Source organism: Geotrypetes seraphini, chromosome 7 (assembly GCF_902459505.1).
Source record: "Geotrypetes seraphini chromosome 7, aGeoSer1.1, whole genome shotgun sequence".
In the NCBI taxonomy this organism is placed as follows: domain Eukaryota; kingdom Metazoa; phylum Chordata; class Amphibia; order Gymnophiona; family Dermophiidae; genus Geotrypetes; species Geotrypetes seraphini.
In genome coordinates this window covers 12,181,753-12,196,830 of record NC_047090.1, presented here as the reverse complement: position 1 = coordinate 12,196,830, position 15,078 = coordinate 12,181,753, and the positions used below count along the sequence as shown (strand labels likewise).

Sequence of the window (15,078 nt, the reverse complement as noted above, 5' to 3'; positions counted from 1 at the left end):
GGGAAGGAGACAGATGCCAGACCAGGGGAAAGGAAAGAAGGAGGGAGGGAGAGAAAGGAAGGAAAGAGATGCCAGACCATGGAAATAGGACGGAAGAAGAGAGAGATAGGAAGGGAAGGTAAGACATGGAAACGTAGATTTTGAAAAGAAAGCAGAAAAATTGAACATTAAGTTAATGCCAAAGATGGATGCAAGGCAGAAAGTGAAGACAGAGAGAAAAACAGTCAAAGGACAAGAAGGCCCTGGAAACATAGTTGAAAGCACAGAAAAATAAAGTCACCAGACAACAAAGGTAGGGAAAATGATTTTATTTTCAATATAGTGATTGAAATGTGCCAGTTTTGAGAAAGAAAATATATTAAACTTTAAATGTGAGGGCTGCAGAAAAATTAGTTAATGTCTTATTAAAGAAATGACAATTTTGCATGAGGTAAAAACTCTTTATAGTTTATATATCTTTCCTTTTAACTGTTAAAGGAAAGTTTTTTAAACTCTAAAAAGTTTTACCTCAAGCAAAATTGTCATCTATAATATAAAAAAATGCTAGCCGCGCATGCGCACTAAAAAAAACGTGTTCCCTGATCCGTCCCGAAAACACGAGTGCGCATGCGCACGTTTTACGTCATCACCTACTCTCCACCTCGCGCCACCTATTCATCACCTGCTCTCCACCGATCACTGTTCCTCCTGCACCATGCCACGCCAGGCATGTCCGCAGCCGGCCTCGAGCTCCTGGGGGCCGGCGGCGCTGTGCTGAGGTCCCGCCTCCCGCTTCCGCACTATACGGCGCCGCCAGACCCGGCCCTACACTGAGATGCGTGATCGGGTTGCCATGGAAACCCCGCCGCAGCCTCGCAGCTAGGTAGGGGGACAACAATCGCGCTTATGTTCAAGCCGCCGCCACGACTCCCCTCTCGAACCGCACCAGGATCGAGAGAGGAGCTGCGGCGGGGGCTTGAGCATAAGCGCCATTGTTGTTCCCCTACCTAGCCGCGAGGCTGCGGCGGCCTTCCTCACCCGGCTCACATTGAATCCAAGTAAATAACTGGGGCTGCCTAAAGAAACAAAGTTTCACGGTGCTTGGCCCGTAAAACAATTCCTGCCGTTGCCAAAATTTGACCCACCGTTCCTTCCCTTCCTCCATCAGGTACAGTTTACCTCCGCCTATGTTAAAAGGAGTTGCTTTGAAATTGGAGCCCTGCCCCCACCGTAACACATTCCCTCTGCCGCGGTCCCATATGTCAGAGAAGGGGCGGGACCAAGGCAGAGTGGAACGTGCTACAGCAGTGGCAGGCCTCCGATTTCGACGCGGCTCCTTTTAACATTGGTGGATTCACTGCACCTGATGGAGGGAGGGAAGGAAAGGTGGTTGGACGCTGTTGAGCCCCTCTTTAGCCTTAGACCCTCTCCTAACTGCTCCCTCCTGTCTCAGACCACTGGAGCACCTGATGGAGGGAGGGAAGGAAAGGTGGTTGTGTGCTGTTGAGCCCCTCTTTGCCCTCAGACCCTCTCCTAACTGCTCCCTCCTGTCTCAGACCACTGGGGGGAGGTGCCTGTCTTCAGCTGCAGGGATGGAGGGAGGGAAGAAGAAAGAAGGGGCCCTGGCAAGCGAGTTGTCAAAAGCCAACCATAGCCTGGGACCCCTACATGATATGAATAATGACCAGACAACAAAAGGTAAGAAAAATAATTTTATTTTCTGTTTTGTGATTACAATATGTCAGATTTGAAATGTGTCTTGAGGGAGGCTTCCGCCGCGGCTTTGGACAGAGGGGTACCATTTTCGTGGGAGCCGGCCTTCGGAGAGGCTTGGGACACGGGGACGGATGCGGGAGGGGCTGCCGCTGCGAAGGGCTTTGGTGGGGGAGCCAGCCAGACCACAAGTGTGGGGACGTTGTAAGCGCGGATTGGTCAAGGAGCCGCCGATGCTGAAGCTTTGAAATTGCTCTCCCACCGTCACTCCCTCCCGCCCCGGCTCTGCCTCTGCCCCTGCCCAGGTTCAAAAGCAGGAGACATCTAGCACCCGTTAATCTAATGGGCTTAAACACTAGTCTTTTTAATAAGGCATTAACTATTTTTTCTGCGGCCCTCCAAGTACCTACAAATCCAAAATGTGGCCTCGCAAAGGGTTTGAGTTTGAGACCACTGAGCTATAGCATTTACCTTCTCTGTGTTATGTGCAGTGACGTTTATTTATTCAGTTCTCTTACTGATTTTGTATACAGTAATGTTGTAGCAACTACCTCAGAATCTCTGGTCTAGGGCTTATAGGGTCTTTATCCCCCTTTTTCCCCCTTTTTCCCTATGGTAATTAGTTGGGGAAATTGGTGGGTTGTTTATGTTTCTGCATTCCGGCTTGGCGGAACTGGTGCTTCAGATACAGATAAGGGTAGATAAGAGTATGGAAAGAGTATAGAAAAAACAAGGGGGCTATAGGGCTAAATCAAGATAACATGACAGGTCATGGACCTGATGGGCCGCGGCGGGTGCGGACTGCTGGGCACGATGGACCTCTGGTCTGACCCAGCGGAGGCAAATTCTTATGTTCTTATGTTCAGGTAACAGTATTTCTTTATTAGGATTTTATTAGGAGAATAATCTTGGCCATCCCTATGCAGGGCCTTCCAAATGCTGGATGGAATAGCAGCTGATGTGGAGGAGTGGCCCAGTGGTTAGAACCCCTGCCTCAGCACCCCGAGGTTGCGGGTTCAATCCCCACACCACTCCTTGTGACCCTGGGCAAGTCACTTAACCCTTTGTTGCCCCAGGTACTGGAGTTAGGTTGCAAGCCCACTGGGACAGATAGGGAGAAATACAGTACCTGAGTGTAAACCGCTTTGAATAGAAGTGGTATATAAGAAATGTAAATAAGTAAATGAAGCTTGAGGTGCCATGGTGGGTCCTCCTTATTCAAAAACGACACAATCCCCACTGAGAAATCAAAAATGATAAACTACAAAAATGTGGGGTGAAATTATTAATATCAAAAATCGTAATTCATTATTTATTAAATGCTGAAAAAATGGTAAGACTGAGCCTTCACTCAAAGTATGAGACTTATTTGTGGTGAGACCTCAGAAATTCATACCCCCAACTGATCGATTCGGGGGGTTTTATTTTCAATCACGGGTCAATCACCACCTCCAACCTAATTCTAAACTAAACTAAACTAAACTAAGCCTTAAGTTTATATACCGCGTCATCTCCACAGAAGTGGAGCTCGACACGGTTTACAGGAATTAAAAACAAAGAAAGGAACTCCAATGGAAGGGAGGAGGGTTTGGTAAGTAGGAAGGTGAGGGGGGAAGGGAGGGGGGAGTTACATTTTGGCGAAAAGCCAGGTTTTCAGATGTTTTCTGAAGTGTTGGAGGGAGGTCGTACACCGGAGGTGGGCAGTAAAGCTGTTCCATAGCTCGGTGATCCTAAAGAGGAGGGATGTTCCGAGCTTTCCTGTATGAGAGATGCCATTTAGAGAAGGGAAGGATAGTTTGAATTTCTGAGTGGATCTGGTGGAATGAGTGTTCGAGAGCCAAGATAAAGGAAAGAGGGGGGGAAGGATGCCGTGAAGAGATTTGAAGGTAAGACAGGCACATTTGTAACGAACCCTGAGGAAGACTGGGAGCCAGTGAAGCTTAGATAGAAGCGGGGAGACATGGTCGAATTTGCCTTTTGTGAAGATTAGTTTAGCTGCGGTGTTCTGAATCCGTTGGAGTCTGATAAGATTTTTCTTTGTTAGGCTTAGGTAGATGGAATTGCAGTAGTCAAGTCTGGAGAGAATGATGGATTGGACAAGGACAGCAAAATGATGCTGGTGAAAGCAGGATCTGATTTTCCTTAACATATGAAGATTGAAAAAGCATTTTTTTACTAGGGAGTTGATGTGGTCGTTAAAGGACAATGTAGAGTCAATGGTGATTCCCAGAACTTTGCTAGAGTGCTCAAGCTGTAGATTGGAGCCCGAGGAAAGAGGGATGGAGGAGGGTAGGTGATCCAATTTTGGGCCGAGCCAGAGAAGTTTTGTTTTGGTCTCATTTAGTTTCATCTGAACGGAGAGAGCCCAGGATTGGAGATTAGTTATGCAGGTTGAGATGTTTTCAGAGAGGTTGGTGAGATTCGAGTCAGTTTCGAGAAGGACAAGGATGTCGTCGGCGTAGGTGTAGAGTGTCGCAGTGGTAGAAAGTTGGAGGAGTTTCAGGGAGGACATATAGACATTGAAAAGAATCGGGGATAGAGGTGAACCCTGGGGGACTCCGCAGAGCGGTTTCCAAGGAGAGGATGAGGTGCCATTCATGTTGACGAAGTAGGAGCGGGAGCGCAAGAATTTTGAGAACCAATCTAGGACAATGTGTTGTCATATTAAAACAATAAATATTCTGTAAACATTGTAAATGTGGAACTTAGCTTTGAATAGCAATGAAACTTCAATTCAATCGTGATCTCAACGAGGCCTGTTTCGCCCTTGGCTTCTTCAGGAGGTCAAGAAAATCAACTATACCTAAACATGTTCCAACCACATTTAACATCCAGTGACCAATTGGCAGAAAGTTCAGTTTTACCCTTGTCAATACAGAATCGTCCTCTCGAGGACTTATGCTTCATGTAGACCAGGGTTCTCAAAGTTCCTCCTTGAGGGCCACAATCCAGTCGGGTTTTCAGGATTTCCCCAATGAATATGCATGAGATCTCTGTGCATGCACTGCTTTCGATGCATATTCACTGGGGAAATCCTGAAAACCCGACTGGATTGCGGCCCTCAAGGAGGGATTTTGAGACCCCTGGATTAGAGTGTCTATGTCAGGGATGGGCAACTCCGGTCCTCGAGGGCCGGAATCCAGTCGGGTTTTCAGGATTTCCCCAATGAATATGCATGAGATCTCTGTGCATGCACTGCTTTCGATGCATATTCACTGGGGAAATCCTGAAAACCCGACTGGATTGCGGCCCTCAAGGAGGGATTTTGAGACCCCTGGATTAGAGTGTCTATGTCAGGGATGGGCAACTCCGGTCCTCGAGGGCCGGAATCCAGTCGGGTTTTCAGGATTTCCCCAATGAATATGCATGAGATCTCTGTGCATGCACTGCTTTCAATGCATATTCACTGGGGAAATCCTGAAAACCCGACTGGATTGCGGCCCTCAAGGGACTTTGAGATCCCTGATGTAGACTGTGGGAACTGCTGCCTGTAATGGCGTCGGCATGCATAGATGCCGTGGCGAAATTAAGGGCAGTATGAATTTCTGAGGTCTCACCACAAACAAGTTTCATACTTTTTTTCAGCATTTCATGAATAATTTCGATTTTTGATATTAATAATTTCACCCCACATTTTTGCAGTTTATCATTTTGGATCCTCCTTATTGCCAAGTGTACCCATAGCCTCACTGTTGTGCCTATGCTGCGTACAAAGTGATCGTCTTGGCCACTTCCTTCCCACGAGGTTTCAGTCAAGTGTCGTAGCAACTGTGATTGAGAGGTTGATAGGAATTCTTTAGTGATATCCTTCCTTTCCTCAGACCTTCCCTATGTGGATGCTAAAACTGCAGATCTAAAAGACAAAGAAAGGTACTTCAGACCAATGCACAAGATGCAGGCAAAGTTTCTTTAGAACAAACAAACCACTTTATATAGAATATGGGACCCAACAAGGTCCGTGTTTCGAGCTGAACGTCTTCTTCAGGGGTCCCGAAAAGTAGTAACAAGGGACACGCAACAAATTCCTGATCTGTATATCGGTTACGTAGGAAGATGTTCAGTTCGAAACACAGACCGTGTTGGGTCCCATATTCTATATAACTCAACAATTTGTTTGTTTCTTCTAAATACACTTTGCCTGCATCTTGCGCATTGGTCTGACGTACCTTTCTTTGTCTTTTGTTCATCGTATTTTTACTGCAGATTTGTTGGATTTTCGTTTTGTCCTTAAAACTGCATATCTGCCAGCATCCAAAATAACTTCAAGTCACCGATCAGATGACTCCCCCCTTCCAGCCCCCCCAATCCATTCCAACCCCACCCTGTACAGCAGTGCCCCTCCCTCCTTACCCCACAGCCATCGAACAGTAGGGAAACCCCAGCCAGAACTTCCCCCCCCCCCTTCCCCCAGCGTACAGTCCCAAGGTCAGGAGCAATGTCTACTCACTCCTGCTCATTGCAGAACATTTTCTATTTGAACAAAATTATACGTATTCTTGAACTCTGCTCCTGAGAACGCCTCCTACAAAGGCAGGTAAAGGACACATGTTATGGAAGTGGGGTGTACGTTTGCTTTTCAAATAGCCTGTGTCTGTGTAGAAATGCGGTTTTCCCAATGGAATTAGAGTTGAAAATTAGCCTTCAATTGTGGTCAGTGTGGAATTGTGGAAGACATTTAACTAAGTTGTCTGCTCTGTGTGTATGTTACTAGGTGTTGCCTCCCCTCAGAGACGTGAGTAATCGGCCAGAGGTGGGCACTACAGTCCGGAATAAACTAGTGCGTTTGATGACCAATGTGGATCTCAGTGTTAAACAGATTGCAGCTGAGTTTCTGTTTGTACTTTGTAAGGAAAAAGGTAAATAAAAGCTCTTCTCTTTTTTCAGTTACATAGAAACACCCATCTAGTCTGCCCATCTGCAGTAATTATTATCTCTTTCTCCATGTTAGTATTTTTATTTTCTTATTCCCATAATCTAATATAATAAAAGGCTAGGCCGCGCATGCGCACTTCCTATGCATGCGTCTGTTTTCCGTGAGCTGTAGCGACCCATAAGAAGTGCGCATGCGTGGCTTACGGTTCTTTGAAAGACGCAGTGGTGGCTACTCTCACGATCCCCGCCTGCTTCGGACTTCCGACGCAGGTGGGGATCATGACAGGAGCCACCGCCGCGTCTTTCAACAACAAAAAAAATACAGCAATGCGGATGTCGGCCGCCGCAGCTGTTGGCGGCTGCAGGCCACGGCAGCTGTAGCCCGCTGCGGCCGAGCACGGAGACGGGCCGAAGTTTTTTTCAACTTCAGAGACGCTGACGTCAGAGGAAGCAGAGGTTCACAGTCACTACAATCGAGTGAGAAAGGTCAGCCACTGTAAATCGACAGACAATAGTACTGATTGAATAATTTATGGAGATGGAGGTTGAAGAAAAATGCAAACATTGTCAGTTTTGGGAAAAAAGATAATAGCGGGGCACTTTTGAACTTTGCTATGCAGCCATGCACGGTGCCACATTGTATTGCCGTCCCCTTGGAGTGCCTGCATGCTGTCTTTCACCTTCGGAATTGCCCGTGTGTCTGTCTACCTGCACCCCCCTCCCCTTGCCTGCTGAGCCATTGTCATCTAAATTCAGGCAGTCTCTGGCATCTTTTGGTAATGGGGGAGGTATTTATCGTTTTTCATTTTCATCCGTATGTCTTTTACAGACTTGAGCCGCCTGATTCCTTTATAAGACTTTGGGGGGGGGGGGAATTTTCACATTGACCACAGAAGTCTGAATCCATGTTGACTGTGCGTGACAATTCCTGGGGGCAAAATATTAAGATGAGTGAGAGTATGGAGAGAAACAGAAAGAAACACAGACATATATTCTACCACCAGCGGGAGGAAGGGAGACAGAAAGAAAAGAAGAAAGACACAGAAAGACAGACAGACAAAGGGGGCCAGGCACAGAGACAGACAGAAAGAAAGACAGCAGGACAGAGAGAGAGAGAGACGGAAATAAAGACAGATAGACAGACATATATTCTAGCACCCGTTAATGTAACGGGCTAAAATACTAGTAATGTCTAATTAGATTTTCAAAGCCTTTAGGATTACAATTCAACTATTACAATTTATAAAGTGCTACCAGGCGCACACCAAACATATCAGGGATGGTTCCTGTTTGAAGAGCTTACAATCTAATTAAGCCAGACATAGAACAAAGGTGTTACTTAGGTAGGGGAAATATAAGGGACTAAAGGCAAGGGAGTAAAGAGGGAATGACAACAGGTATGGGGGCTGTAGAAGGTGTCAGGGTAGGACATAAACGCAGTTTCAAAAGAGTGGGTTTTTAGTCTGGATTTCAACACCACAAGAGAGGGGGGCCTAACGCCCTGAGTCAGGCATAAGGTACAGCAAGGTAGAATTTACTTATTTATTCATTTTTCTATACCGTTCTCCCGGGAGAGCACGGAATGGTTTACATGAATTTATTCAGGTACTCAAGGGACGGAAATTGTTCTGTTAATTACAGCAATTAGGCACTACAACTTAATTTTTGCCCACTTCAGTATGAACTGGATTCTTCAAAATATTAATTGGCCTTTTCAATGACTTTGTATAGTTTGTCAGTTCTCCTGGCCCCTTTCCCTTACCCTTACGCCCGTGACCCTTTTCTTACTTCCAGTCTCTCCAGAGATTTTCTTTTCTTCTTTGAGGAAGGGCTGTGACTCACTGGTTGAGCTGCTGCCTCTGCCTCCAGAGGTTGTGAGATGAAATCCCGGTGCTGCTCCTTGTGACCTTGGACAGGTCACTTAATCCTCCAGTGCCCACCGCTTTGAATGTAAGCTTTGAAATGCCAAAGCCACAAAAAGGCAGTATGCAAGTTCCTATTTCCTTTCCCTTTCCTTTTCTATTCCTGTTACATCTACTCAGGAGTCTGTACGTTAGGTGATCAGTCCATTTCCATGAATCGGGATTTGCAGAAGTGCGATACTTACTTACAACTTCAGTACCTCCCACATTGCCAGTGGAGAAGTGCCCCCTTCAGTTTTTCCTTCTGCAGGCAAACTGTGTAGAGGTGTTTCAGATCTGCTCTGCTTAGTTTTTCTTATTTTCGGCTTTAAGTTTGTTTGTTTTCTGAGGCTTTGGTGCCCTGAGACCCCATATTTGGGGATTCTCTGGCTGGGAAAGGACACAGGTTCCATGGAGCCAGACTGCAGCTCGCAGGGCAGACCTTCAGGTGGACCTGTAGGGCCAGCCTGCTGTGTACTACTTCAGGGCTTAGGGTCCATTCCCCTGGAAGCCAGCTTGCCTGCTGAATTTTTCACTGGCTTGAGCGCAGGCAATGGGTGCCCTGAGTAAGAACCCTTGAGGTATCAAGTTGCTGGCTGCATAATTACCCCCCCCAACACACACACTTCGAGGTTCCGTGGGGGTGGAGGTTTCCTGGTTTGGAGTCACTTTTAGCAGTTTCTGAGACAGAAAGTCCTTTCCATCTCTTCCAGCTGCAGAAAAAGCTGACAGGCAGGGACTTTCACTGAACCATAAAACTCCATTATTTTCTGACCAGCATATAAGCCGAGACGGCCGTTTTTGGCCCCAAAATCTTGGTTTATATTCAAATATATATGGTATATTTGTAGAATAACATGTAGCTGGAATATTGTTACTCTGTGGAATGCTCTGTATATTTGCCATTGCGCGATAATGGACAGATCTTATCAGGACTATCAGCAGGAAGTTTTTGCGTTTGGGAATCTTGTGGCCAACACAGATCAAAAATGTGATGACACAGAATGGCGATGTAGTCCCTTTGCAATATGGATTAAGAGAGTGGGATATGTTTCTTTTCCTCCAGTTACATAGTTATGTGATGGAACTGAGTACAGAAAATTTGAATAGTGATCTTTGTTCAGATTTGTGATCTTTTTTTCTTTCAAGAGAAGTAGGTACAGTGAAGATTATCCAGTTGCAGGAGTGGGGTAGATTTGATACCCTGTTCACACGTGTGACTTACTATCAGTGGCGTGGAATGCATTGACAGGAGGAAACATCTGAAAGCTACAGAGAGGACTCCACAGCTTATGGTGAATGTGGCCCTCAGAGACTTACAGTATAAGATTCTTCACATGGGGGGGGGGGGTGTTTCTCCCCAATTAGGGCTTGGTGAGCAGGATGTGCAGCATCTCCCACATTGCCCAAAATCTTTGGAGCCACAAAGAAACAGAGAAAAATGAAGGCAGATAAAGACCATCTGGCCTATCTAGTCTGCCTAAGCATGCCATCTTCTCTCCCTCAGAGATCCAACATACTTGCCCCAAGCTGTCTTGAATTCACATCCAGTCTTCATCTCCACAGCCTCCACTGGGAGACCATTTCACGCATTCACCATCATTTCCATGAAAAAGTATTTTCTGATGTTACTTTTGAGTCTATTCCCTTTCACCTTCATCCTTTAATGCCTCATTCCAGAGCTTCCTTTCAATTGAAATAACATAAGAACATAAGAAGTTGCCTCCGCTGAGGCAGACCAGAGGTCCATCTCGCCCAGCGGTCCGCTCCCGCGGCGGCCCATCAGGCCTATTGCCTGATCAGTGGTCCCTGACTATGCCTATAACTTGCCTCTCACTCCTGTCCCTATAACCTACCTCTACTCCTATCTGTACCCCTCAATCCCTTTGTCCTCTAGGAACCTGTCCAAACCTTCTTTGAAGCCCTGTAACTTGCTCCTGCTTACCACAGCTTCCGGAAGCGCGTTCCATGTATCCACCACCCTCTGGGTGAAAAAGAACTTCCTAGCGTTTGTTCTAAACCTGTCCCCTTTCAATTTCTCCGAGTGCCCCCTTGTACTTGTGGTTCCCCATAACTTGAAAAATCTGTCCCTGTCTACTTTTTCTATGCCCTTCAGGATCTTGAAGGTTTCTATCATGTCTCCTCTAAGTCTCCGCATCTCCAGGGAGAACAGCCCCAGCTCTTTCAGCCTGTCAGTATATGAGAGGTTTTCCATACCCTTTATCAGCTTAGTTGCTCTTCTCAAAATGCAGGAGTTCTGGCACAAGAATGTTCAGTTTGGCAGTTCTGTAACAATGAGCCCAAAGTGGTTCTGTTTTATGACATTGGGTGTTTGGGACTTTCAGGGAGCAGTAAAAAGTTATGGTACAGAAAATTATGGGCCTCAAAAACATAGACATAAAGGTGAAGATAGCCAAAAGGAGATAAGGATGTCACAAGAGCTACATGACCCAGCATGGCCATGTTTCATTATGCCCAGAATTCAATGATCTGTATAATCTATTGGCACATTAATAGAATAATAAACTTTGTGATTCTTCATTGTATATGAAGTTTATTATTCTATTTTATGTGCCGCTAGATTATACAGGTGTCAAAAAACTCTTCCCATTGTTGAGACTTAAAATTTGTACCACGCTATGGAAATTATATAGAGATCTTCAGTAAATTATGAACTTTCTTTCTGACAGTTCTTATTGCACCATTACAAATATGCTAATTATGACATCGGCCATCTCCTATTTTATAACAAAGTCTAATATATAAAAGCACAATGTATCATGGATCTGAAATTTAATTGAGTGGGGGGTCCCCGATACCTTTGCACCAGCCTTGTCTCTGCCATTTCCATCATGTTTTAAATCTTTTGCTCTGCAGGGTTTAAAGATGCATGTTCTTCTACTTCTCACCCCTCAAGCTTTTCTGCCCTTACACCCTCTCTCTCCTCCCCCACTGTGTTGCACAGAGGTGTTTCCGGGGTGAGCGAAGACCAAATGCATCTGTTGCCATTTTCAAAACTATGTGTATTGTTTATCCTAGAAAAAAGTGTGCAGAGGATAAGCTAATGCAAATCTTTGATACAAGCTCCATTAGAAAAAGTATCCATGAGCTCTGTACCTGCCCGCACAGTATTTCTTCTGTTTTGTAACTACTTTTTTGTTCACTAAACTATTGCAGCTCTGTTTTATTCAGTCGACAGCCTACTGAAGTATACAGGCTATGGAAATGCGGCAGGACTTCTGGCAGCCAGGGGCCTGCTTGCAGGAGGACGAGGTGACCACTGGTACTCAGACGACGAGGACACGGACACAGAGGAGTACAAATCAGCAAAGCCCAAGTAACGTATTTCTAATGTTTTCATTCATCCTCAAGACTCTCTTCACGTAGTAACATTTGGCTCAGTATTCAAACAGGGTAGTTTTTTTAGCAGGTGCTTAACATAGGGTGCAGAAGGGAGCCTTATAGGTGCTCTTCTATAAAGGAATTAACATTTAGGTGCAAGCACTCGCCCCAGATATAGAGCTGGTATAGGTTGGCACCAAAATGCTGGAGACACCCATTAGTATTCTGTAATTAATGCATGAATCCCCCTCATGAATTCACACTATATATGTTAAATGGTACAGCAAAATAATCCTAAGATGGAACTTCATTTATACATGCATCCATGCCATTATTCTAGACATTTACAGGTGTGACAGGCACCCATGGTATAGAATTGCCTCCCACCCCTAGGGGGCACTGCAACCATAAAGTACATAGAGAAAAGAAAGACGGAGGTATTGGAGTGGCCTTCTCAGTTCCCAGACTTTAATGTTTGTGTGAACATATAGGGAGATGCATGTAAGAGCTAAGAGATTTCTGAGCTGGAATAGTGGGAGCAAAGTACAAAAGCAAGAAATGCTGTTACTTATGTTCTGCCAAGGGAGCACATTTTGATTAAAAGGATGTCTAAACGTGTCTGCTGCTCCTGGATTTGCCCTCGTATTTCATAAAGCTGCCTGTCCATGGATTTTCAAGAGCATTATTCAGACAGAGCCAGCAAAAATCCCTCTAATCACTCTGGTAGAACAAAGATGGAGCAAATTATTATTCTACGTTTAGTGATGGTTTTCAGTTGCTGTCTCCAGTATATTTATTTATTCCTTAGAATGTATTTACTACCTTTTTTGAGTTCATTAATGCTCCCCACATCCCTCAAAGCATCAACAAGAGCCAGGTTTTATACATTTATAAGAACATTAGAAATGCCTGCACCGGATCAGACCATGGGTCCATCTAGTCCGGCGATCCACACACGCGGAGGCCCAGCCAGGTCTACCCTGGCGAATACATTAGTTACTCAATGTGTCTTTCAAGAAGACATACATCCAACTTGCCCTTAAATCCTGGAATGGTGGTTTCCTCCACAACCTCCTCCGGGAGAGCGTTCTAGGCATTCACCACTCGCTGTGTGAAGCAGAACTTTCTGACGTTTGTCCTGGCCCCGTCTCCCCACAGCTTCAGTCCATGACCTCTTGTCCGATCCGAGTCACCTTCGACAATGTGAATAAAGGTGTTTCCTGTTCTATTTTGTCAAATCCTTTCAGTAATTTAAAAGTCTGACAAGAATCCAACAGCGCAGTAAAAAAATTCTGATTATAATGCAAAGGATAGCATAGTAGGTTACACTGCAATATTCAGCCCTTAAGTGCAAAAGATAACCATCTAAATTGGGTCTCGTAAATAGCAGGCCTTTCTTTAAGTGGTTCAGATTAGGTGCTCAGGGGCTGAATAGATATGGTTACCAGATGTCAGGATTTCCCAGGACATGTCCAGGGGTCTGGATGGCAAAGTGCCGGGTTTTGAAAAGCTTGAAACAAATCACTGTCTGGTGGGAGGGCATCCACGCGAGTGCAGATGCCCCACGATGATGTCCTCCCGCTCAACGAGAGCAGGCAGCGGGAGTCAGGGCTGGGGTAGGGATAGGGTGGAACTGGGGGGGGGGGCAGGTCTAGGGGTCCGGATTTTCCAAACGGAAAATCTGGTAACCCTATGAATAGGACACTTAACCCCATGACTTTATCAGCCGACATGCCGATTCTCAGACAGGGCCTGGCATTGACTATCCGGGAACACAGCTGGCACCGCTGGCTGAATATCGGCCAGATTATGCTTACTCCCCTCCTTTTTGAACTCCAATAATGAGGCAGAATAGGGAACAAATTAAAGCGTCCATTACAGAGAACACATGATTAGACCCTAATTCTCAACCCATCCACCTTCTCTGCAGTTTTCTACAAGAACATTTGCCTGTGCTGGGATCCCAGGAGAAACCCAACAAATACTAATTATGCGTAATCCAGCTTCGGTAACTGTAGCTAAACCGGCCTTAACTGATGAAGCCCCTTAAACTTCAGGAAGAATGCCTGTAAGGGAAGGGTTGAGCTGCTGCCTCTGCATCCCAGAGATTGTGAGATCAAATCCCGGTGCTGTTCCTTGTGACCCTGAGCAAGTCACTTAATCCTCCAGTGCCCACCGCTTTGAATGTCAAAGCCACACAAAGGCAGTATACAAGTCCCCCGTCCCCTTTCCCTTGCCATACTGCAGCTGTGACATTCCCAGTTCTGTTCCAGCTGTACACCAAGATCCCAAAGGAGTGGAGGGGCGGCCCAGGGGCTAGAACCATTGATACCCAGGCTTCAAATCCTGCTTCTCCCACTGATATCCTTTGTGATCTTCAGCAAGTCATTTCACTCTTCATTGCCAGACAGATCCCTGGGACTGAAAATCATGTGTGTACTCACCCTGAGTTCAGATTTGGTAAAGACAAGTAATTAAATCTCAAGTCCAACTCCAGCCCTGAACTTTAGCAGTCTGCCCACTTTCTCCCCCTCAGAAAGGTACGCTGCTCCCAACTCGGACCACAGTTTCCAACCCATAATACCCTTGAAAGGAACACATTGCAAAGAGGGAGGCAAGTTAATTATAGTCTTCGCATTTCTGAAATGTTTATTAGCTGGACTGCCTGGGAGTCAGTATTTCAGAGCTTTCTAAATGCCTAGACTTTCCTGAGAGGAATGCATTGAAAACTACCGTCATGTTTCTGTGTTTCTAAATGGTGCCCTGGAATATCCACAGCAGTTCTTGGTCTCTTATGAACCTTGATGCCATCTTAGATCAGAATATGAAGCAATATCAGTCATGTTTACAATAGCCAAAACTTCCAATAGGACATTTTCAGTCGCAATAACAAGCCCCTGGACTGCAATATCAAGGGATCCCAGACTAGAAGTGATTTCTTCGAGAGACAGCTGTTGCACCAAGCTTCAATGCTAATAAATGTGTTGAGAGCTAGTGTGACATTTTATGATTTTGTTTTTATTAAAAAAAAATGTACTTACATTGTTTTCTGATATTTTTATTTAGAAGTCAATACTTAAAGGCACTGACCAGTTAACAAGTGCTGCTAACCAGATAAGGGCCAGCAAGTGGGGTATCTCTAACCGGCTGGAAGTCTGTGGGTGAAGTTTGACACAGCTTGGGTGGAGCTGGTGGTTAAGAGCCGCTTACCAGATAACTAACCCAATAAAGTTGGGAAAAAGCAGAAAGGCTCCCTGTTTAATGGTAACAC

General features: G+C 45.5%; 1 protein-coding gene across 3 annotated transcripts in view; it reads left to right on the top strand.

Moving 5' to 3' along the window:
* RIC8B (RIC8 guanine nucleotide exchange factor B) overlaps nucleotides 1-15,078 on the top strand; it is a 74,208-nt gene that overhangs the window by 42,913 nt on the left and 16,217 nt on the right. For 2 of the 3 annotated variants that reach the window (XM_033951655.1, XM_033951652.1), the window contains 2 exons: nucleotides 6,404-6,548; nucleotides 11,643-11,802. In XM_033951655.1, the coding sequence (XP_033807546.1) occupies nucleotides 6,404-6,548; nucleotides 11,643-11,802 (305 nt within the window). The remainder of the gene's footprint in view (nucleotides 1-6,403; nucleotides 6,549-11,642; nucleotides 11,803-15,078) is intronic. The other variant, XM_033951654.1, reaches the window with a different exon arrangement.